Genomic DNA, 22,334 nt, shown 5'->3' with positions numbered 1-22,334 from the left:
ATTACTATTAGGTATGACAAAGTTGCAAAGAAAAATGATTAGGCATTTTACCACCTTTCTTCCTAAGGGCAAACTAATCAAACCAAAATATGTAACCTATAATTTGTGATAGATTGCTTTATTGCATTTAGTTTATTATCTTATGGGGGATGTAAAGGTTTTTCCTTCCTCCTCAAATTTATATTTATTATTAATTTTCATAAGAGTTAGCATGAAATAATAACATAATAGTATGAGTATAACATAATTTTCATTGAAAAGCATTTGTCAGACTATTTGTACATATAGACAGACTCTTGTTCTCTTATTGTAAAAGCTTCAAGACAAACTACAGTTTCTAAAGTTTTGTTCCTTTCAGATCAATTTTTCTTTTCAAGATTTTCCATCTGATCAAGTTTTGGTCAAATAAACATCAAGCAATTCATCTGGTGGACATATGAACCTAGAGATTAAGTAAGAAAGCAAATTAAGCTTTTCATAAAAATTCTATTACCAAGGGACTGGCTAGAAGAACACTTTTTTCCCGAAAAATTGAAAGCAAACAACTTGACTGGTCAATGACAAAGAATTTAAAATGTGAAGTATTTACTTAATAAGTAAATTAGGTAGTCATTAAAATAATATCAATACTTTAAAAGACCACGTGCAACAGAGTGTGCTTATAATATAAGAACAAGTACAAAAGCAGGATGCAAAATTGTATATATGGTAAAGTGTTAACCATATCAATGTTGTACATATGTCAGTAAAAAAAAGAACAAAAACCTTCAGTAATTTCATAATCTAAACCATTCTTTCACAGTTAGGTGATTCTTACGCCAATGTAACACTAAATACTATAGCTTTGCATTGCGTAAGTAGTAGACCTTAACACACATGGGAAATGGTGATGCCTAGATCTCTTTTTTTCCTAAATGGTTACCTCATTTCAGCTCTTATTTATTTTTCAGCTTTATAAATTTAAATACTTTATTCCAAATTGTTCTGTCTCTCCGCAAAGGAAAAAAAGTCCTTTCAATATGACTGGGATTTCCTTAAATTTATAAACTATTTTAGGAACAATTTAGCCTATTTAATCTACTCATGTGAGAAAATGGTATACTGGCCCTATTTAGCAGGAACTTTTTGTTTTCAGTGTATAGTGAATATTTTTTTTTTCTTTTATGATGTCTGCAAAGTAATATCGTTGCTATCATTCAGTTGCTAAGTTGTGCCTAACTCTTCGTGACCCCATGGACTGCAGCAGGCCAGGCTCCCCGTCCTTCATTGAGTTTGCTCAAACTCATGTCCACTGAGACAGTGATGATGGGATGATTCATAAAATATGAAACTTCTGTTTTACTTGAGTTTGGAATAACTCAGTGACAACACTTGTCCTGAGCAATCTTTTGAGTTAAAATTTATACAAACATTCCTTAAAAAATCCCATTCATCACTTGACATAATTTTTTTATTGAGTTGAATTTGTCCTATTAATATACTCTGTTATTTAGAGTAATTTTAGGTTCACAGTCAAATTGAGTAGAAGGAACAGAGATCGACACATACCTCCAGACACATACCTCTGCCACTATCAATATCACCCACCAGAGTGGTATATTTGTTGCCACTGATAAACCCACACTGAGACATTATTATCATCTGACATAATTCTGTTAATTAGTATTTCTCTTTGAAAAGTCATACATTTTTAGACACAAGAAAATAAAATAAGCATTTCCTCTGATTGTATATACTGACAGTTTCTCATGACTGATTTTCTTATTGGCGTTTTCTCTTGGCTAGATTTGCCAGAGGATTTGCTAATTTACTCCTTTTAAAAATAAACTTTTAGATTTAGTCAACCTTTCATATCTGTGAATTCTTTAAGCTCTATTAATTTTCAACTTTTACTAGATTTCCTTCATTGGTTTTATTCCACAGTTTTTCTTTTTCTTACTGTCTAGTTCCTTTGCTTTCCTTTAATTGTTACTAACTAAAGATTTAGGGCTATGACGTTGCCTCTTAACATATTGAGATCAGAAAGTGGGTTGAATAGGTCACATTTTTAATGAATTTTATTTTATTTAAAACATTTTTTAAACGAATTTTTAAAAATTCATACAGCATATTATCAATTAAGGATCCTGAAAAGCATATATTCTATTAAGCACAAACTGACATTATCTTAATTTTTTCTATTCTATTTTTTTTTTTGCATTTTTACTATTTTATCAAAGTTTCAAAGTATTTCTAATGTGTCACTACTATTGTGGGTTTTGTCACGTTCTTTTATTCTACTACATTTTATTTAAATATTATAATGCTTTAATATTTGCCTCATGAAAGAACATGGATAACATGCTTTTATTTAGATTTCAGAATTTAAATAAATGAAGTAATTTTCTTTGCCTAATACTTTTGCCTTGAATTATATTTTTTCTAAAATTAAGATTGAAAATAATTCCTTTGTGTCTGTTTCTTTAAGCAATCATTACTGACCATAAATTTTCAACTTTTATTTTCTTCAGTATATTTTTGTAGTATATATTTTAAAAGCAAGATGTAGTTTGATTTTGTCTTTTATCCAAATTTGAACCAACATCTGTTATAAAAGAAAATATATAACATGGTATTTAGAATCAGGCAAGCACAGGTACAAATCTCAGCTCTGTCTTACCCCACCCCTGTAAACTTCAGTTTGTCTAATACCTTTACTTATAGGGTTGTTGCAAAGGTTAATAATTATTTACACTTAATTCCATGTTTTATTGAATTCATTATTCACCACAAATTCTTTAACACTGTAACTTCTATTTGAGCTTTTAATTTTACTGTCATTCCTTTACTGAGAAGATATCTTGGGGAATACTTTGATGATGACATAGAAATGCTATCTTTTCTAAAAATCTTAGATATCCAAAAAATATAATTTTCTTCTTATATGAACAAACTAAATAGCTAACAATCTAATTAGCAAGCTAAACAAACTAATTAGCAAACTAAATATAAACTTCTTAGGTTGTGATCTTTTCCCAATAAATCACGTAGTCCTTTATGTCAAATTCTTGTTACACCATTCTCTAAGTTTTAAAACTGACTTTTATTTTTAAAACAGAAAATCTAAATTAAGATATTTTGTCAATATTTTGGGATTATTTCTTCATCTGTACAGTCAAAGCTATGGTTTTCCCAGCGAGAGCTGGATTACAAAGAAGGCTGAGGACCTGACTCATGAAGAATTGATGCTTTTGAACTGTGTTGTTGGAGAAGACTAGAGTCCCTTGGACGTCAAGGAGATCCAACCAGTCCATCCTAAAGGAAATCAACCCTGAATATTCATTGGAAGGACTGATGCTGAAGCTAAAATACTTTGGCCGCCTGATGGGAAGGGCCAACTCACTGGGAAAGACCCTGATTCTGGACAGGAGGAGAAGAGAGTCATGGATGATGAGATGGGTGGATGGCATCACTGACTCAATGGACATGAGTTTGAGCAAACTCTGCGAAATGGTGAAGGGCAGGAAAGCCTGGCATGCTGCAGTTCATGGGACTGTAAAGAGTTGGACATGTCTTAGTGACTGAACAACAACAAGAGTCTAGCACTGAAAGCTGAATAGTTTAGCTTAATTTAATAAATGAAAATTCAAAATAACTGATACTTCTTTTTGGTTATCTTCTAAAAAGTTAAAATATTTGTAAAATGTTTCAGACTTAGATAATTACAAGTCATTAGTTGAGGTGATCTCATTTTGTGTGTGGGGGGCATGCATGAATATTTCACATTATTTTCCTTCTGATAGCTTGATGGTTCTTGGGAAGATACAACCTCACTCATTAAATAAATCATTTATCAAAGTATAATTAACCTCAGTTTTCATGATGAAATTCTTTCTTTCCTTTGACTTGGGTTTTGAAGTTATTATATTATTTATTTAGCCTCTTCGTCAATCTTAAAAGAGAACACATCTATAAAATCTTGTTCAACAAGAGACTTGGTGGTTGTTTATCCTTTGTTTACATTCCTTGTGTTCAGATCAAATTTTGTTTTCTGCTTCAGGACTACATAGGACTTTGGCAGGTGCAATTCACAACTCAAAATCCCGGGGCTTAGTGGTTTTGTCTAGTGTAAGTTTGTTACGTATGGGGGGAGCGTGATTCTTTGGCACTATGTTCTGATAGGTCTGCAAGCAACTGACTTCCGGAAAAAACAGTAGTTCTTCTTGCCCATCCCCTCTTTCCATCACACAGCTTTCTTTACTGCAGGATCTCAGGCTGCTTTCTACTTAGAGAACTACTTTTTCTGTATGTGTATGGAAAGACCAGAGCAGCAGTGGGGAGAACGTTCAACAATTAGCACTTGTGATACTGGGAAAGATTGAAGGCACAAGGAAAAGGGGGTGACAAAAGATGAGATGGTTAGATAGTATCACTGACTCGGTGGGCATGAATTTGAGCAAATTTCAGATGGCGAAGGACAGGTGAACCTGACATGCTGCAGTCCATGGGCTGCACAAAGAGACACAAAGAGACACGACTTAGCGACTGAACAACAACAACAAATAGAGGGATAACTGGGGGTCAGTAGGTGAACTACTGATTTTATTTGTTTCAGTCTCCTTTGTTAAGCCTTAAAATTAATTGGAATTAGTACCTTTTTTTATTATTAACATTTTTTCATTATTAGCTTTTTAAAAAGTCTTTGTTTCCATTGTTAATAAGAATTCCATCATTTTGATGCCTTTCCTTCACAAGCGTTTCTGAAAGGCCACAGTGTGCTGTTGACACATCACCATTTTAGATAAGACCTCAGCTATTACACAAGTTTTTCCAGGTATGACTTTAACCAAAAAAATCTTCCATAAACAACATGACAAATAGACATGTAAGTTATACTGAAAAGGAGAATTGAAGCCATTATTCTTCTGTGGAGTACATATAACCACATTTTGATAATTTCCCCTTTTCTTTTTAATATATCAAGTATTGGCAAAAGCAGCCTGATGAAAATACCTCAGGGACAAGTATTCTCTTTTGCCCACATAAAGGTAATACCATCTGCATTTCCCTAGGTCTCCTACTTACAGAAAATTCTATTATTTAACATTCATCAAACTGCTATAGCACTGGGAACTTAGAGAGCTCATATAAGATGCATTCCCTGACTATATCTTTCCCAAGAGCATGCACACCCCATGAAAAGACCAGCCAATAACGATTTTTCAGTCTGCATTGAAGAATTAGTGGGCAGAGATTATATTACAAGTTGCAAACTCCAAAGCTTACAGGTGCCAGATAGAATGACTGAGCAGAGATTTAGTGCCTGCTTGTTAAACACATCTGAATAGTCTTCATTATCAATAATATTTTTTCTTTTATGTTTTTGTTGATGGCATGATTCTCACGATATGTCTTTATTTTCCCAGTTCTGATAGAATTATGAGTTTAGAGAAATGTGTCTCAAGTATAAGAAAACAATATAGAAAGCATGATGACAAACGATAATATCAAAAGTCATTTATGGCAAAGGATATAGTAATACAATAGGGAGTGGTTGGAGATTTGAATTTTTACACGAGACAGATTGAAACATGGTTTTAAACATGGCAAAAATTGAAAGGTTTAAACATGACAAAAAGTTGAAATTACATTGTGCACATTATTTTTTAAATATAGTATATTTAGAGGCCAGGTTTGACCACAATATGGCCTGTGAAACAGTTCCTTTTGGTTAGATTTTGTTTTTTTGTGTTTTGGTTTGAGGTGATTATTACAGCACATGGCTGTTCTCATGTGTTCCACTTGTTGTCCAAGTCTAAGGTAGGACACAGGCAATCAAATTTTACAAGCCCTACAATAGTTTGTATGCTCACGTAGGACTGAGAGTTACTTGGATAGGCAGCTGGTTAGGGTGGATATGATCCTCCTCCCTCCTCCCTACTAACCCCAACCCTCAAAAATATGGTTTGCCTTTCAAGCATGATAGCAACAACACCCGCTTGATGAAATTATTATTATTTCACTGTGTGACTGGACATATCTGTGGCCATGACCAGAGAGGTAGTTAAGGATGCTAAGAACGCTAAACCTCATCAATTGCCATGCATCATCTTTGAGGTCTGACTATGCTAATACAATGGGATTATTCTGGTGAAGACAGAAAAAGGGCTCTTGGTATAGCCCATGAAAAAAGATATAATGGGGAAAAAAGTTGTAACAGGTCTGGGAGACATGAACAATCTTTACCCCAGACTATTATATGATTTTGTGAGGCAGGAAAAATAAACCAGATATTTCCATGTCCCTGAAGCTCTTATAATTCCTCCAGCACCCTCTGACTTGATCATGTTCACCTGCTAGTCTTCTAATTACTAATTATGTTTTATAGAAACTTCATTATTTGGCAAGTGTCTAATGAATGCAAGCATTCTTGTCACTTGGAAGGAATCTTCCCATATTATAGACTTAATCGATTGGAGTTGAGGGTTATAAATCAGTCCTCCATGAGCTTAGTTAATAAGACTCAGACATCAAAACTCTGATTGATTCTAAACCCACTGCCATAATTCAGTTCTCTGGTTAGCCACGTTGAGGAGCAAACCCTTGACCACTATGTGGCGCTCAATTTTGGGAAGTGGGTAGCAGCATATTCTGGGGACAACGCTCTGGTATTGATTTAAAATTTTTCTAATTTTAAAAGTAATTTGGAAAAACTGACTTTAAAACTGTATTTTGATGGAAACTTCTAATCTGTGATCCAAAGTCCTCAGCATTTTTCTTATTTTTTTTTCAAAATGTGAAAACTGAGTTGAAGAAATCTGTTTAGTTTCCATGGAAATGGTGCCAATTAATTTTTTTCCTTTTCCTCAGGAAAATTCCTTGACTTAGCAACAATGAAACTTCCTGGCAATCCCTTGGCAGTCTTCAACATAGGGCATCTGAAACATCTGCACTTAAAATGGAAAAATAGTTGGCTTTCATAATTCCTTTCCTTCCAGTAAAAAAGTAATATATACTGAAATAATTGAATAATTTCCTTAACCTTTAGAGAACGTGTCCAGTCCCTTTAAAAAATCTTGACTCTGACAAACATTTCACACAAGGGTTTTTTTTTGTTGTTGTTGTTCTTTCCAAATAGTTTATCATTGGTGAAGTATGTATTACTTTTCCTATTACACCATGAAATCCCAGGATATTTGAAAAGTATTCATTAATTTAGGCATAAGCAGTTTTGATTCCTAAGTATGTCCTATGCTCTGGATGGTCATAACTATCTGAAAAGGCTTAGAGAAGAATGGTTGGACAGAGTAAGTCCATTAGGTATTTGATTTTTAAAAATTTCTTCCAAGTTGTTCTTTAAAAAAAAAAATCTTTATTTAATTTGTTACAATATTGTGCCTGTTTTATGTTTTTGTTTCTTGGGAGAGAGGCATGTGGGATCCTAGCTTCCCCACCAGGGATCAAACTCGTACCCCCCACATTGAAAGGAGAAGTCTCAACCACTGGACTGCCAGGGAAGTCCCCCTTCCCAACTATTCTTGTTTTTTTCTCTAGATTCTGATTTCAGATTGCAGTCACCAGGAAGGCTTTGCTTTTTTTTTCTTTACATTTTGTAAGATTTAATGTTCCTCTATCCTTGAAAACAGAACAATATTCTTTTCCAATCTGCTGAATTACTGATGTCCACAGTTAAAGGAACTGAGAAAGGAACTGCTTTAAGTTGACTAATCAAAAATATCATCAATAATTGGATTGAAATATCTAGACAGAAAAATTCACACAAAAATTCAATTAAAATTTTCAGCATCCTAATCACCAAGAATTAAAAAATAAATCAAGTTATCATTGATCTTGAGGAAGCAAATTAAGTAACAAGATATGGACAGATGTTAACCCAATAAAATATTTTATAATTTAGGTTCTTGTTTCCTTTCATCATTCCCTCTGCCCCTTTTCTTCTGAGTAAACAAGGGATTACTCTTCTGTACTTATGGTAGAATAATAATAGGTTTCACACAGGCTTCCAAAACATTAGCAGCCTTTCCTTAAACATTGTTCTCTGTGGGACAACCAGAGGATAATACATAAGGCATTCTGAGATCCCTTCATTACACTTGCCACTTGTTACTTTCTTCCATCTCCTGTGGCCTTCTTCACATCATCCCCTTAATTCTAACATGATTTAATTAAAGTATGATAATTGAATAATTTGCTAAAAATGCTTCATGGGAGTTTTCTCCCAAAGAGCTCAAAGCATCCCCTCTCTTTATTCTTTTCAGAGTTCTATGAGATGTGTGGAGGAGTCCAGATAGGAATAATCTTCTCTACTTTAATTCTTCAGTAACTGTTTGATTCAAGCTGTACAATGCTCTCACATGGAGTTCTGCAACTGTTTCTTAAGAGAGCTAAAGGCACAGTGGGAGGATAACAGTAGACTTAAAAAGATATTACTTTCCCTTCAAAATAAGAAATCACTAGATATAAAAAACTGCCCAGTAAGGAGTTTTTTGTATACAAATTTATGAGCAGTATATCCAAGTGATTTGTGGGAGACTGGAAGTTCAGGCTCATCATGTGCTGCATTCAAATACCACATATTTGTTGGAAGAACGATATAAGCACAATGCCGCTGTCATGAGAAAAGCCACTTGACGTGATGCGTGAAGATTATTCATTTAAGGACACACCTTTCTTTGGAGGATGATTCAGGGCATCCCAGGAGCAAGTCCACTGAGGTTATGTATTCAACAAGTCAACAGATGTTAGAAGTTGGTGCGATCAGTACCTCACCATTTACATAATGGAACAAAAAGAGACTATGGAAGTGGTTAGTGGCTGCTGGTGAAATAACTTCCAGCTTTATTTTAATGTCTCTCTCAGTGATTTACAGGTAACAATTTTAAGGTAACATTACTTGGAGGCCTTACAAATAGCTGAGAAAAGAAGAGAAGCTAAAGGCAAAGGAGAAAAGGAAAGATATATCAATTTGAATGCAGAGTTTCAAAGAATAGCAAGGAGAGATAAGAAAGCCTTCCTCAGTGATCAATGCAAAGAAATAGAGGAAAAAATAGACTGGGAAAGACAACAGATCTCTTTAAGAAAATCAGAGATACCACGGGAACATTTCATGCAAAGATGGGCTCAATAAAGGACAGAAATGGTATGGACCTAACAGAAGCAGAAAATATTAAGAAGAGGTGGCAAGGATACACAGAAGAACTAAACAAAAAAGATCTTCATGACCCAGATAATCACAATGGTGTGATCACTTACCTAGAGCCAGACATCCTGGAATGCGAAGTCAAATGGGCCTTAGGAAGCATCACTACAAACAAAGCTAGTGGAGGTGATGGAATTCCAGTTGAGCTATTTCAAATCCTAAAAGATGATGCTGTGAAAGTGCTGCACTCAATATGCCAACAAATTTGGAAAACTCAGCAGTGGCCACAGGAATGGAAAAGGTCAGTTTTCATTCCAATCCCAAAGAAGAGCAATGCCAAAAAATGTTCAAACTACCACACAATTGTACTCATCTCACATGCTAGCAAAGTAATGCTCAAAATCTGCCAAGCCAGGCTTCAACAGTATGTGAACCATGAACTTCCAGATGTTCAAGCTGGATTTAGAAAAGGCAGAGGAACCAGAGATCAAATTGCCAACATATGTTGGATCATCAAAAAAGCAAGAGAGTTCCAGAAAAAACATCTACTTCTGCCTTATTGACTATGCCAAAGCCTTTGACTGTGTGGATCCCAACAGACTGTGGAAAATTCTGAAAGAGATGGAAATACCAGACCACCTTACCTGCCTCCTGAGAAATCTGTACTCAGGTTAAGATGCAACAGTAAGAACTGGACATGGAACAACAGACTGGTTCCAAATTGGGAAAGGAGTACATCAAGGCTGTATATTGTCACCCTGCTTATTTAACTTATATGCAGAGTATATCATGAGAAATGCCAGGGTGGGTGAAGCACAAGTTGGAATCAAGACTGCTGGGAGAAATGTCAATAACCTTAGATATGCAGATGACACCACCCTTATGGCAGAAAGTGAAGAGGAACTGAAGAGCCTCTTGATGAAAATGATAGAGGAGAGTGAAAAAGTTGGCTTAAAACTCAACATTCAGAAAACTAAGATCATGGCATCTGGTCCCATCACTTCATGGCAAATAGATGGGGAAACCACAGAAGCAGTGACAGATTTTATTTTCTTGGGCTCCAAAATCACTGCAGATAGTGACTGCAGCCATGAAATTAAAAGACTCTTGCTCCTTGGAAGAAAAGCTATGACCAACCTAGACAGCATATTAAAAAAGAGAGACATTATTTTGCCAACAAAGGTCCATCTAGCCAAAGGTATGGTTTTTCCAGTAGTCATGTATGGCTGTGAGAGTTGGACTATAAAGAAAGCTGAGTGCTAAAGAATCGATGCTTTTGAGCTGTGGTGTTGGAGAAGACTCTTGAGAGTCTCTTGGACTGCAAAGAGATCTAACCAGTCCATCCTAAAGGAAATCAGTCCTGAATATTCATTGGAAGGACTGATGCTGAAGCTGAAGCTCCAATACTTAGGCCACCTGATTTGAAGAGCTGACTCATTTGAAAAGACCCTGATGCTGGGAAAGATTGAAGGCGGGAGGAGAAGGGGACAACAGAAGATGAGATAGTTGGATGGCATCACCTACTCAATGGATGAGTTTGAGTAAGTTCCGGGAGTTGGTGATGGACTGGGAAGCCTGGCATGCTGCGGTCCATGGGGTCACAAAGAGTCGGACACGACTGAGCGACTGAACTGAACTGACTTTGGAGTGACATTATTTCAGAAGTGGGTTGAGGTTAAAAGCATCAGTACGTGTTCACTGATTATCAAAGCATCCAGCGCTACCTCCATTTCTGCCACCTTTTATGTTCTTCATTTCTGAATCTTAACCAAGGCCTTATTATCAGAAAAATAGTATTATAAATCATCTGCTAGCGTCTCTCTTTTCAATAGGAACCAAGTGTGTCAGAGAAGACCAGAAGCAGCCACCTCCTGTGGACCCAGAGGAAAACATTCCTCCTATGTGAGATGCCTCTGTAGCTACAATGTTTATTTCTTTTCTGCATTACAAACAATTATTAAAAAAAAACAAACATAACATTGGATCCAGTGCCTAAGGCAAGAGAACCGCAAGAAAAGGGTACAATCTTTGACTGGAGTTCAATGCAGAGAACAGAAAACCCATGACTCTGGGGAATCAGTCATCTGCCCCTCCTACCAGGTTAAGTTCTAGAGACTTCTCTTTAAAGGTCTCTGAGGTGTGTTAGAGAATTTGTCTTACTTGACCCTCCTAGAGCTGTGATAACAAACAACATCATCATCACCGCAAATATCTTCATAAGACATTTGTTAATTTCTTTCCTTTTGTTAATTAAAATAATTTACTTTTATTACCTAAAAGAATTTTTTTGCATTAATCTTTTTATGGAAAAGTTACATTTGGGTAAGATAGTGACTTAGTAAAATTAATCAAGTACACAGTTATTTACTTCTCTCTCAGGAGACTTTAGTCAGTATTCATAAGACTTCTTTAACTCTTACTTAAAGATTATTAAATAAGCTGAAGTTTATATCAATACCTTGTTTCTTAGGACCATGGAACTTGTCACTATCAGATTGTCTTCTGGCAGCCTTCTGTTGAAAGACTGTAAAAAATAGAACACATGTTATTTATTGAACATAAACACTAAAAAGAACATCCTGTAGAAGACTCTAGGAAACTAGAATGCAATACTTCATTTTCCTTAGTAACAATTCCTGAATTGTATTATTTTTTGAGTAGGAGCATTATTAAATTTACAATTTTCTCATTTGTGCAGCTTATCAGTCATTTCAAAAAGCATCTTCTTTGCTCAGAGTAGTATAATACTGATGGAACGCCTCTTAAACTGTTTAAATCAAGATATGATCCTATTTTGATATCAGGTAAAAATAAAAGCTGCATTTTGTTAAAAGTGATTAATGGTAAAATCACACGAAAAATTCCATTTGTACAGAAATTACTCATGCTGACTTTTTGGTGATAAGCAAGGATAATAGACTGTTTCTTCTTAAACAGATGAAAAGCCTGCTGTATTTCACAGATGTAATAATAAAAAAGACACTTTATTCTTGCATCATCTAGCTAGACCTCAGACCTATTAAAGCAGCTTATTCGAATTACTTCATTATCTGAAAAGTGCTTTGTTCTCATTTATTATTTCTCACAGAATTCTGTGAGACAAGTCAGCATTACTCACCCCATTTTGCAGATGAAAGATAAGATTGATTGTTCAATATTTATTGAGTACCCACAAAGTTCTGTATACCTTCTGGCATTTGTTAATGAAAAAGTCTATAGCCTTTAGAGCTTGACTCTAGAAACTGAACATCCCAGAGTTCCATTTATTTTTAATGGGTAGGCTAAACTACAGAGTTTGGGAACTGCAAGAGGCCTTGGAGGACTGATCCAATGTCATATGTTTACAGATGAGTAAGGTGGAAAATAACTAACATTTAAAAGGGCTACATAATATCGAAACGACCCCAGAACTGTTGCTGGTGGAGATGTGAGTTGGACCCTCAAGCCTTGCACTTCAATCTATCGCGTGGTTCTTCACAGCACTGCTGCCCCTCCTCTTTCATAATCCATAACCGAGGACATACTGTATGGGGAATATAACCAATATTTTATTGCCTATCAATGGAGTCTAATCTTTAAAAATTGTGAATCACTATACTGTACACCCGTAACTTAAAGAACATTGCACATCAACTATTCTCCAATAAAGAAAAAGAATTAGAAATCACATAAGGAAACAAACCACAGTGAGACGAAGTCAGCAAAGCAGCATATCAAGAAGTAAATATAATGAAACACTCTGAACGAAACTGTAAAATAAGTATGTTCTGTCAAAAGAAAAACAGCAGAGAAGGAGCGCTAGAGAGAGGATTAAAAAGAACCTTAGGGATGGACTTCCCTGGTGGTCCAGTGGTTAAGACTTCACACTTCCAATCCAAGAGGCGTGGGTTCAGTCCCTGGTCAGGGAACTAAGATCCCACATGCCACGTGGTGTGGCCAAAAAAAAAAGAAAGAACCTTAGGGCATTTCCAACATGCTTGTGTCTTTACTCCCCTGAACAGCTCCCTGGGAGACCCTGGGTAACCCGACCGAGGCACACAGGAGTGGCAGTGTTCCAACTGGATGGATGGTGCTTGACCACTCTGCCTGAGAGGTGCGTCCCAGCAGTATTTTGGCTTCTTTGATTTTAGTATTCTTTAAACTGATCTAATATCAAGGTCATATCTGTGGTGAATCCAGATAGCACTTTTTCAAATTTAAGGAAGTTCCCTGTGTGTGTGCGTGCTAAGTCACTTCAGTCATGTCCAACTCTTTGTGACCCTATGGACTGTAGCCCACCAGGCTCCTCTGTCCATGGGGATTCTCCAGGCAAGAATACTGGAGTCCTCCAGGGGATCTTCCTGACCCAGGGACTGAACCCACATTTCTTATGTCTCATGCATTGGCAGGTGGGTTCTTTACCACTAGTGCCACCTGGGAAGCCCCAAGAATGTTCCCTAAACCATGTCAAATCAACTATTATTTATTATGCATATATACTTTGCCAGCTGTTGTCAACAGAAAGGGTACCCTGCTCTACTGTCTTCCTTCAAATAGGAGAAGCAAATATACTTTCAGTGTATGACGTGTTTAAGAGAAATTACACACATGAAATAACATTTTTGGTTGAAAATCAATTTTCTGCTTTAAGTTAGTATTTGGAAAACATGCTAAATATAACTTACTGGTAAGTTCTGGGATTGTGGCTTACATTTTTTCTCAAATAAAATATACTGATGGATATATGGTATATGAATATATTTTAGGATAATAAAAGCATTTTTACAAGAGGTGCTTGATTGTTTTCATTGGCCAGTTCTAAAAGTCTTGAAAAAATAAAACACTTTGGAAATTTTAATAACATGCAGACACTCTGGGTTTTTTCACCAATATTGTTAGGACAGTAACTGAGACTGTCTCAGACAAAAAAAAAAGCTGTAATATGGAATCATTAAAATGGGTAAACATCTGAATCCAAAGATAAAGTCAGAAAACAAATTTGTCTAATAAAATGCACATTTATTGGTAAGCTTTAAGAACTCTGATAAATTGTGAAGCTATGATAGAGTACTGGTAAATAGAATTACTTTTTCCAGCTTTTTGGCATTAATTTGTTAAAAATCACTTTATTTTGTTGAAATACATTTTGCTGACAACACATGTTCAGACTTTGTGAAATAGAGGAAATGTTAAACAGGTAAACGGTCTCAGTTTCTAGATTGAGAAGTTACAGCAGTGTATTTACTGTTGATATTTAAGCAGCTATTATAGCTATAACATCATGAGATGGGGTGTAGGATTGGGGTGAGGGGTAGGATGCTCTGAGTAGGATGATGATGAAAGTGCTGATCACAGAACTCTTTAAGAGGAGGACAGGCACTAAATCATGCTCCATAGTATTGCTGTTGTTTCGTTGCTGAGTTGTGTTTGACTGTCTGTGACCCCATGGACTGTAGCCTGCTAGGCTCCTCCATCCACGGGATTTTCCAGGCAAGACTACTGGAACGGGTAGCATTCCCTTCTCCAGGAGATCTTCCCGATTCAGGGATCGAACGAATCCACATCTATGTTGGTAGGCGGATTCTTTCCCACTGAGCCACCGGGAAGCCCCTCTATCTGTCTAACCTCCCTTAAAATTCCCTTCTAACTCATCTCCAGCTCCATTGACTACAACTGTTTCCCTCCTTCCACCTAGAGACAAATCTCATTTCCTTACAAGAGCTCAATTAGCAATTAACATATTTCCGAACAGACCATTTCTCATTGCCATGAAAGTTAGGAGGTGTTTTTGAATATGAGTTTATCTTGGGAAGATACATATATTGACTTGTTTCCTGAAGAAAGAGCCAACCCATCCAAATGATGACCAGTATAAACATGCATACCAAGGATACATGCTCTACTAGTCTTAGGAAAAGATATAAATTCCAGAATTTGTTAATCTTTCTTTTTACAGTAAACATTAGCTGAAACATTTAAATTGCTTCTGCCAGCAAAATCTTGGTTCTAGAAAGTTTTGTGCATTTTAAGCATAAAATGCATAACATTTATAGGAGACAACTAGAAAATCCATGTTAAAGGGAGAACCAAGCATTGAGTATGGATCACTCAGATTTAGATATGAAAGTATTATTTTTGTACAACAGGATTTGTGGTAAGATGAGAGTCTGTTCTAAACATACAGTAACTGAAAAAAATCGAAATACCAGAATGGTAATCAACTTGGGACAGTGGAAGGAGTGTAGCTTTATCTTAATATCAACAACATGCATGACATAGGAAAATGACTTTTTCCTTTGGGCCTCTATTTCCTTTGCCAATGAAGTTAAGGCTAAGATGAGATGACCTCTAGTGTCTTACTCAGTTCTGACATGCTAAAATGCCACCAATTCTTTTTTCCCAAGCCAGTCCAGGCCAAACAGTTCCTGGATGAATTCTTAAATGCACATGAATTTAAATAAAATGCATGGTTTTGAGGAAGCAATTCTTTTTACTGGAGGTTTAGACTAACACAAACAATAGAAAGTTAAGTCACAGACCAATGTTAGTTTTTTTATAATATATGGAGGTGGTCCTGTCCCCATGTGTTTGAAATCTTGGAGAATATTATTCTTGACAGTATTTTATTGCGTCAATATTCAAATGATGCTGTCAAGGCAATTATGACATAATGTCAATTTTGATGATTCTCTGACCGAGTGAAACCTTATTTTTCTCTTCCTACCTAAAATTGGAATTTAAGGAAAAAGAATAATGAATGCATTATTAGTACCTTTCACTACCTTTAACATTAAAAAAAGTCCATAAAGGAAGAAAAACAATTTTTGAGGCTCAAAATAATCTCAAACAATGCAAATGCCCCAAATACCAACCCATTTATTTTAAATGTTGGTAGAACAACTTTTGTAAAATTTTCTCTAGAATAGAAATGACACTGAATGGGAAAAATTTGCATAGTATTAAATATTCAAAATGTTAAGCAAAGCAGAACTATCAGAAGAGCAGAGGAGGAGGAGAAGGTGAAATATAACGAATTCACTTGCACTATTTGTCTTTCCAGGTTGCTTCTGCAAGAACATTCTCCATGTCAACCTCATTAGTGGCCTATTTCAAGCAAACAGATTCTTCCAGGGCTGCCCTTCTTTGAAAATCTGATAAAGCTTATTTGGAATTATTTTATAAGTGGCTAAGGTAATGGAAAGTCTGTGCAATAGCCAAGTGCATCCATAAAGAAATGAATTATAAGCCACAAAGCCCTTGATGTTTCATGCCCATTAGAAGTGTGAAATGAAATGTTGTTTGGAGCTGTATACCTATCACTGTTGATAGTTCCTGAAACCAGGGATTTGATATAAAATGAAATATACAGATCAGTATTTTGCTTCAGGTCCTCAGTATAGTAGCATTTATTAATCACTCAGCCAACTTTCATTAGATTGCTGACCACGTAGCTAAGTGCTATGCTAGGTCCTAAGGATGCAAAGGTAAACAAGACATGGCCAGTGTTCATTCTGTCCTCCACTTTGGTGTCTTATTTTAAGCAAGAGTCAGATTGTGTCATTAGTGCCTGCTGATGAGAGGACAGAGATGAGAAACACGCAGGAAGGGCAGGGGCCATAATGCAACCTCCACAGCCCTCCTCTGCCTGCCTTGCTCCCCCGTCTGTACCCTGAGCATGCTAATGACAAAAAGGCAGAGTGAGGTAAAGACAAGCAATGTAAACAGCTCCTGTCTAGCCAGCAAAGGCAGGGAACAGAACGTTCTAACCCTGTAAGTAGTCATACTAACTAATCAATCGAAGCTCAGGGAAGAGACGTAGCCTCTGTGCAAATGGATCAAGATAGACTGAGTCAGCTTAAAAGCACCATTTCATTCTGTTAGCAATCGTTGCGGGTTGCCAATTTCAACAAATTTATCGAACGCAGGTCACCACATTTGAATAGGTGTGTGAGGGGTGGCACGGTCACAAGCAGAAATAGTCACATCAGCCACGTGATATGAAGGTCTTTCATCTGAAAGCAGTTTACTGACTGGCAGACATAGAGCCAGGAGTTGTGGGATTTTGGGGGGAGAGGGGGATGGTGAGGATCTACAGATGGTCAGTCAGCACACGTGAAGTCACAGATGTGGTTACAGCATACTTGGGAGCTTGGTGGTGATGGGAAGTTGTAAAGTACATATATCTTCACGAAGGAAAATAGTACAGAAATTCTAATTCAGTGGAAATATCAATGAATGCTTTGGTTTCCTAAGGAGAAAACATTAATTTTCTTTCCAGTTTGTAATGGAAACTTAAGTCTGATAGATGTGTTCCCATAAAAATCTTCTCCCAAACCAGGAAATCTCATTATAAATTACCTTTTCTACTTCTAATGAACTTAATTTTTATTTACGTAGAGTACAAACTGCTTTGATTGCATATTTCTCCTTTTTGATGCAAATAAGAATATTTCTGTTCTTGAAATGTTTCTTATTAAGGAAGTTGGGACATTCAGAGAATGACAGCAGTTGGTTTACGGAGTTCTGTGTCATCAGAGCTTGAGTCCATTATAATGAGTGTTTAGCAAAGTCTCCCTTCCACTACTGGGCAGGCAGGTCTGTCTTCCTCTTGAACCAGGCAGGCAACGTGTACTGAATACCTACTGCTTACAGAGCACTGAACTGGGGGCTAATTTCTTCCCATAGGATTTCATGTGGGCTCACTGTTTGACTTTACTTTTTGAACATCTGTATTCAATAAAAAAGGATATTAGTGTAGACATTAGTAACGTCCCTAGTAATTTTTCTTTTGTTTCAAAGGGAAGTGGTTTGGGGACTTCCCTGGTAGTCCAGTGGTTAGGGACATTGAGTCTACCCCTGGTTGAGGAACTAAGATCCCACAGGTTGCAAGGCCAAAAGAAAAAATGAAAAGCAAAGAAAAGTGGTTTGGGTTATTAGGAAGTCACCACCATCCTCTAGAAGCTGTGATGGGTTTACCTTTTAGTTCTCTGGCCTCTTTTTTTTTTTGCTTTATATCAGGAAATATTACTGTCCTAATAAGTAACCAGTAAGACTGGGTCACTCTCACTCTGAATAAACATTAAATACTAGTTCTGCCAATAAGACTCAAACTACAAAAATGCAGATTGAAAATTTCAAAAGGACAGGGTTGTTTGAGATTTTCTTGTTTCTTATGGTGGATCTGTATTGCTATAAACTTCCCTGTTAGAACTGCATTCGCTGCATCCCATAGATTTTGGAAAGTTGTGTTTTATTTTCACTGCATTTTATTTTCTGACTATCTCTTTGATTTCTTCATTAACCCATTGTTTTTTTAGTAGCATGTTGCTTACTCTCCATATGTTTGTGTTTTCCCCATTTCTCCCTTGTAATTGATTTCTACTTCCATACCATTGTGGTTGGAAAAAATGCTTGATATAATTTCTATCCTCTTAAATTTGTTGAGACATGTTTTGTAGCCTGGCATATATGTTAGTAACATCTATGTCTTAGCCATGACAATCAAAAATGTCTCTAAATATTGCCAAATGTCTCCAAATGTCCCCTGGAAGACCAGTTAAGAACTACTACTCTAGGTCAATCGGGCTTCTTATTAAAACACAAATTTAACAGAGACTCTAGTGGTAAAGAAACACAGATTTGATCCCTGGGTTGGGAAGATTCCCTGAGGTAGGGCATGGCACCCTACTCCAGTATTCTTGCCTGGAGAATCCCACGGACAGAGGAGCCTGTCAGGCTATAGTCCATAGGGGTGAAAAGAGTTGGACATGACTAACGTGATTCAGCAGGCACATGAGTATTGTACTTAAAGGGGTAAAGACCAGAATTCCCGGCGTAAGCACAGCTTGAACAACTGCTCCTTTGCAGAGTTGCACCAGTACCCTATCCATATCTTCAAACAGATGATACATATGTCCCTCTATCCTGAGACCACCTGTGATATACTAAGTCCTGAAGATAATGGTTTGGACAAGGTCACTGGGCCAGAGAATAGAATGCAAGGCATTTGATCTAAGGCTTACTTTAATACATGTGACCATATCTCTTCACTAATGAGGACAGATAATAATGCTAAAGCTGAAGCTCCAATACTTTGGCCACCTGATTCAAAGAACCAACTCACTGGAAAAGACTCTGATGCCAGGAAAAATTGAGGGCAGGAGGAGAAGAGGGTGGCAGAGGATGAGATGGTTGGATGGCATCATTGACTCAATGGACATGAGTTTGAGCAAGATCTGAGATGGTGAAGGACAGGTAAGCCTGGCGTGCTGCAGTCCATGGGGTTCAAACAGCCGGACATAACTTAGTGACTGAATAACAATATTGAGATAGAAGCCATTCCATTCTGTCACATTTACAATGATATGGATTAATTTTCCTAAGTGATTCTACAAGGTTTTGTTTTGCTTTTTTTTTCTTCTCTGCCTGCATTTCAATTGCATTGGACGTGATCAATTTCAAGTACAAGTGAATTGCAAGTGGAAAATTTCTGAGCAACTGAGTTGTACTTGACATTTTAGGGTCCCAGTAGCTGAGTAGCTCTCAAAAAGGTCATATACAACTTTGTTGCACTGTAAAATGCCAAGGGCAACTCAGTAGCAATTGAAAATTGAAAGGGAAATTATATTCTACCCCAAATCAGCAACATGGACTCTGAAGAATGATCTTGATTTTATTAATTGTATGAGGGGAAAATGGGAAATTGTTAATTGATGCTGAAAATTTTTCCACAATAGGCAGTCTTCTCTTTGCATGATTTATGGATATAGTTTTATTACCAATCTATTTATACTATGAAAAGTTCTCATTTTGTTTCCTTGATTAGTCTTAAATCAAGAATTCTGTCACTAAGGATGGTAAATCCTTGTTAATTCCTCTATATTCTTGAAGCTTAATGAATCTGATCATTTTCAATATTATAGCAAAAGATGGGGTGAATACAGTATTTAGAAACAGGCAGGCCTCAAAAACTTTTCATTAAGAAAAATGAGTTATTCTTTTTTGGTTGTTAACATAAAATTAGGTTTAGTATAATAAGAATGGAATTTAAAAAACCCAGGAACATATCTCTTGATAAAACAAACCATGGATTCAATTTTGTATTAATAAGCTACATTTCTGTGGACAGGGGATAGTGGTGATGGAGGAAATAGATTTTCTGTCTGATATGTTATGCTGCATGAAAGAAGTTAGAATGCTTAGCTATAAGTGAATATTCTAGAAGTTTGTCCCATTATGTATGGGCTCCCCTCTTCAAACTAGGAGTACTTAGAATACTTAGTTTAAAATGGGAAATTTATAAATTAGTAGATTGATATATTCTTTTGATCATGCTGTGTAGTGCTAGTGAAGTCTCCTGTTCTACCCACATTGATGTGGTTCTTGTCACTTTTGTCATTTATTTGTATTTGCTTGTGTGCTCTGTCACTTAAGTTGTGTCTGACTCTTTGTGACCCCAGTCTGTCAGGCTCCTCTGTCTATGGGATCCTCCAGACAAAATTACTGGAGTAGGTTTCCAAGCCCTCCTCCAGGGGATCTTCCTGATCCAGGGATTGAACCCATGTCTCTTGCATCTCTGCAAGACATTGGCAGCTGGATTCTTTACCACTTGAGACACCTGGGAAGTCCACACAATCCTTAAGGTACATATTATTTCTATTCCCAACTTACAATGAGGAATTTGAATCTCAAATATATGAAGTTTTTTGCTTAGGTAATATCAGCTGAATCTGAATCCTACCTTCAAAGCAGTATTGGGAAAACCCAACTTTCCTCCTGGGCTTTTCTTTTCTGTGTGTCTCCTCCATCTCACACTACTCTCATCCTTCATTTCAGACATTTCTGGTCACCAAATGTGTGGGCTTTCCCCCCGACCAAGTCCTACAACACCATATGAATATACCACAATTTCCATCATTCTAATTCAATTCTGAGACTATCTACTTGGACATTGTGTCAGATCAACAGATAAGAGCTCAGTCCCATAAGCCTGCTTCCATTCTACTGCAGATGCCAGTCCCAAGGCTTCCTACAACTTCTGTCTGATTTGGTTACAGACTGGAGATTCTTACAACCTCCCTCGGGTTCTATTTAAAGGCTGGAATAGCTTACAGAACTCAGGGAAACACTTATTTCCCAGTTTATTGAAGAATATGATAAAGGATACAGATGAACAGCCAGATAAAGAGATATATAGGGCAAAGTCTGGGAGTCTCTGGCACAAGAGAGTCTGTCCCCATAGCATCTGGGGGCATGTCACCCTTTCTATGTGTTTGTCAACCTGGAAGCCCCTGAAAACCCATAATATCAGCATTTTATGGAGGCTTCCCCACACAGTCATGATTGATCTTTAATCCACTTTCAGTCCTTCTCCCTTCTCTAGAAAGTGAATATTTCAAGCTTCTAATCACTTGGGTGGTGGCTCGGTGGTAAGGAATCTGCCTGCAATTCAGGAGATGTGGGAGATGTGAGTTCAATTCCTGGGCAAAGAGTCAGACATGACTAAGCAACTAAATACACAGACAGACAGACACACACACATACTCTATTATCCCACAAAAGCCAACGTGATTTTCCTATCTCTCTGGTTTATTTGCCTAGTCACTTCGCTATCACTTTCTCGAGTTTTTGAAACAGTAAGTTGGGCTTCTCCATCTGCATTCTTCTTCCATCCCCCACTCCACACCCTTCTCTTTTGGCTACTTTAACATACCCCGGATGGGCCAACATTCTGCCATTGCTTCTGTGCTCTGGCAAGAACTAGAGCAAACTAATATTCTTCAAATTGAATGGATGGCTTTCTGGGAAATGGTGGATATTCTATTTAATAGAGATGGGTGAGCTAGGAAAGAAAAAGGAAGCCGTGATGAAAGACATTTATCCCATGAAATGCAAAGAACATCAAAAAAGAACTGGCTGATGAGGTAATGTTAGATGGATAATGTGAGAACAATATGATCAACAATCAACAGCATAAAAGGAAGAGGCCAGCAAGTATATCCCAGTAAAAGAGAAAAGGAAGAAATAATGGAAAGGGACTTTGATGACCTCATTTATAGTTCAGGTTTTGCTACTGATTTGAAATATGGGGAAAATAATCATACTTGCTTGTATCTACTTAAGTGCAAAACAAAAACAAAATAAATCATATTAACAGTGATCCCTGTCTGCATATAACACAAATGCTGTGAGAACAAATTTGATTGTGTAATTGAAT

General features: G+C 36.8%; 1 protein-coding gene across 4 annotated transcripts in view; it reads right to left on the bottom strand.

The window, feature by feature from the left end:
* BANK1 (B cell scaffold protein with ankyrin repeats 1) overlaps positions 1–22,334 on the bottom strand; it is a 309,895-nt gene that overhangs the window by 16,422 nt on the left and 271,139 nt on the right. For all 4 annotated transcript variants that reach the window (XM_043438794.1, XM_043438791.1, XM_043438793.1 and 1 more), the window contains exon 11: positions 11,598–11,663. In XM_043438794.1, the coding sequence (XP_043294729.1) occupies positions 11,598–11,663 (66 nt within the window). The remainder of the gene's footprint in view (positions 1–11,597; positions 11,664–22,334) is intronic.

The sequence above is a fragment of the Cervus canadensis genome, chromosome 19 (assembly GCF_019320065.1).
Source record: "Cervus canadensis isolate Bull #8, Minnesota chromosome 19, ASM1932006v1, whole genome shotgun sequence".
In the NCBI taxonomy this organism is placed as follows: domain Eukaryota; kingdom Metazoa; phylum Chordata; class Mammalia; order Artiodactyla; family Cervidae; genus Cervus; species Cervus canadensis.
Note: the sequence above shows the minus strand (reverse complement) of the source record. Positions and strands in the feature narration are given on the sequence as shown.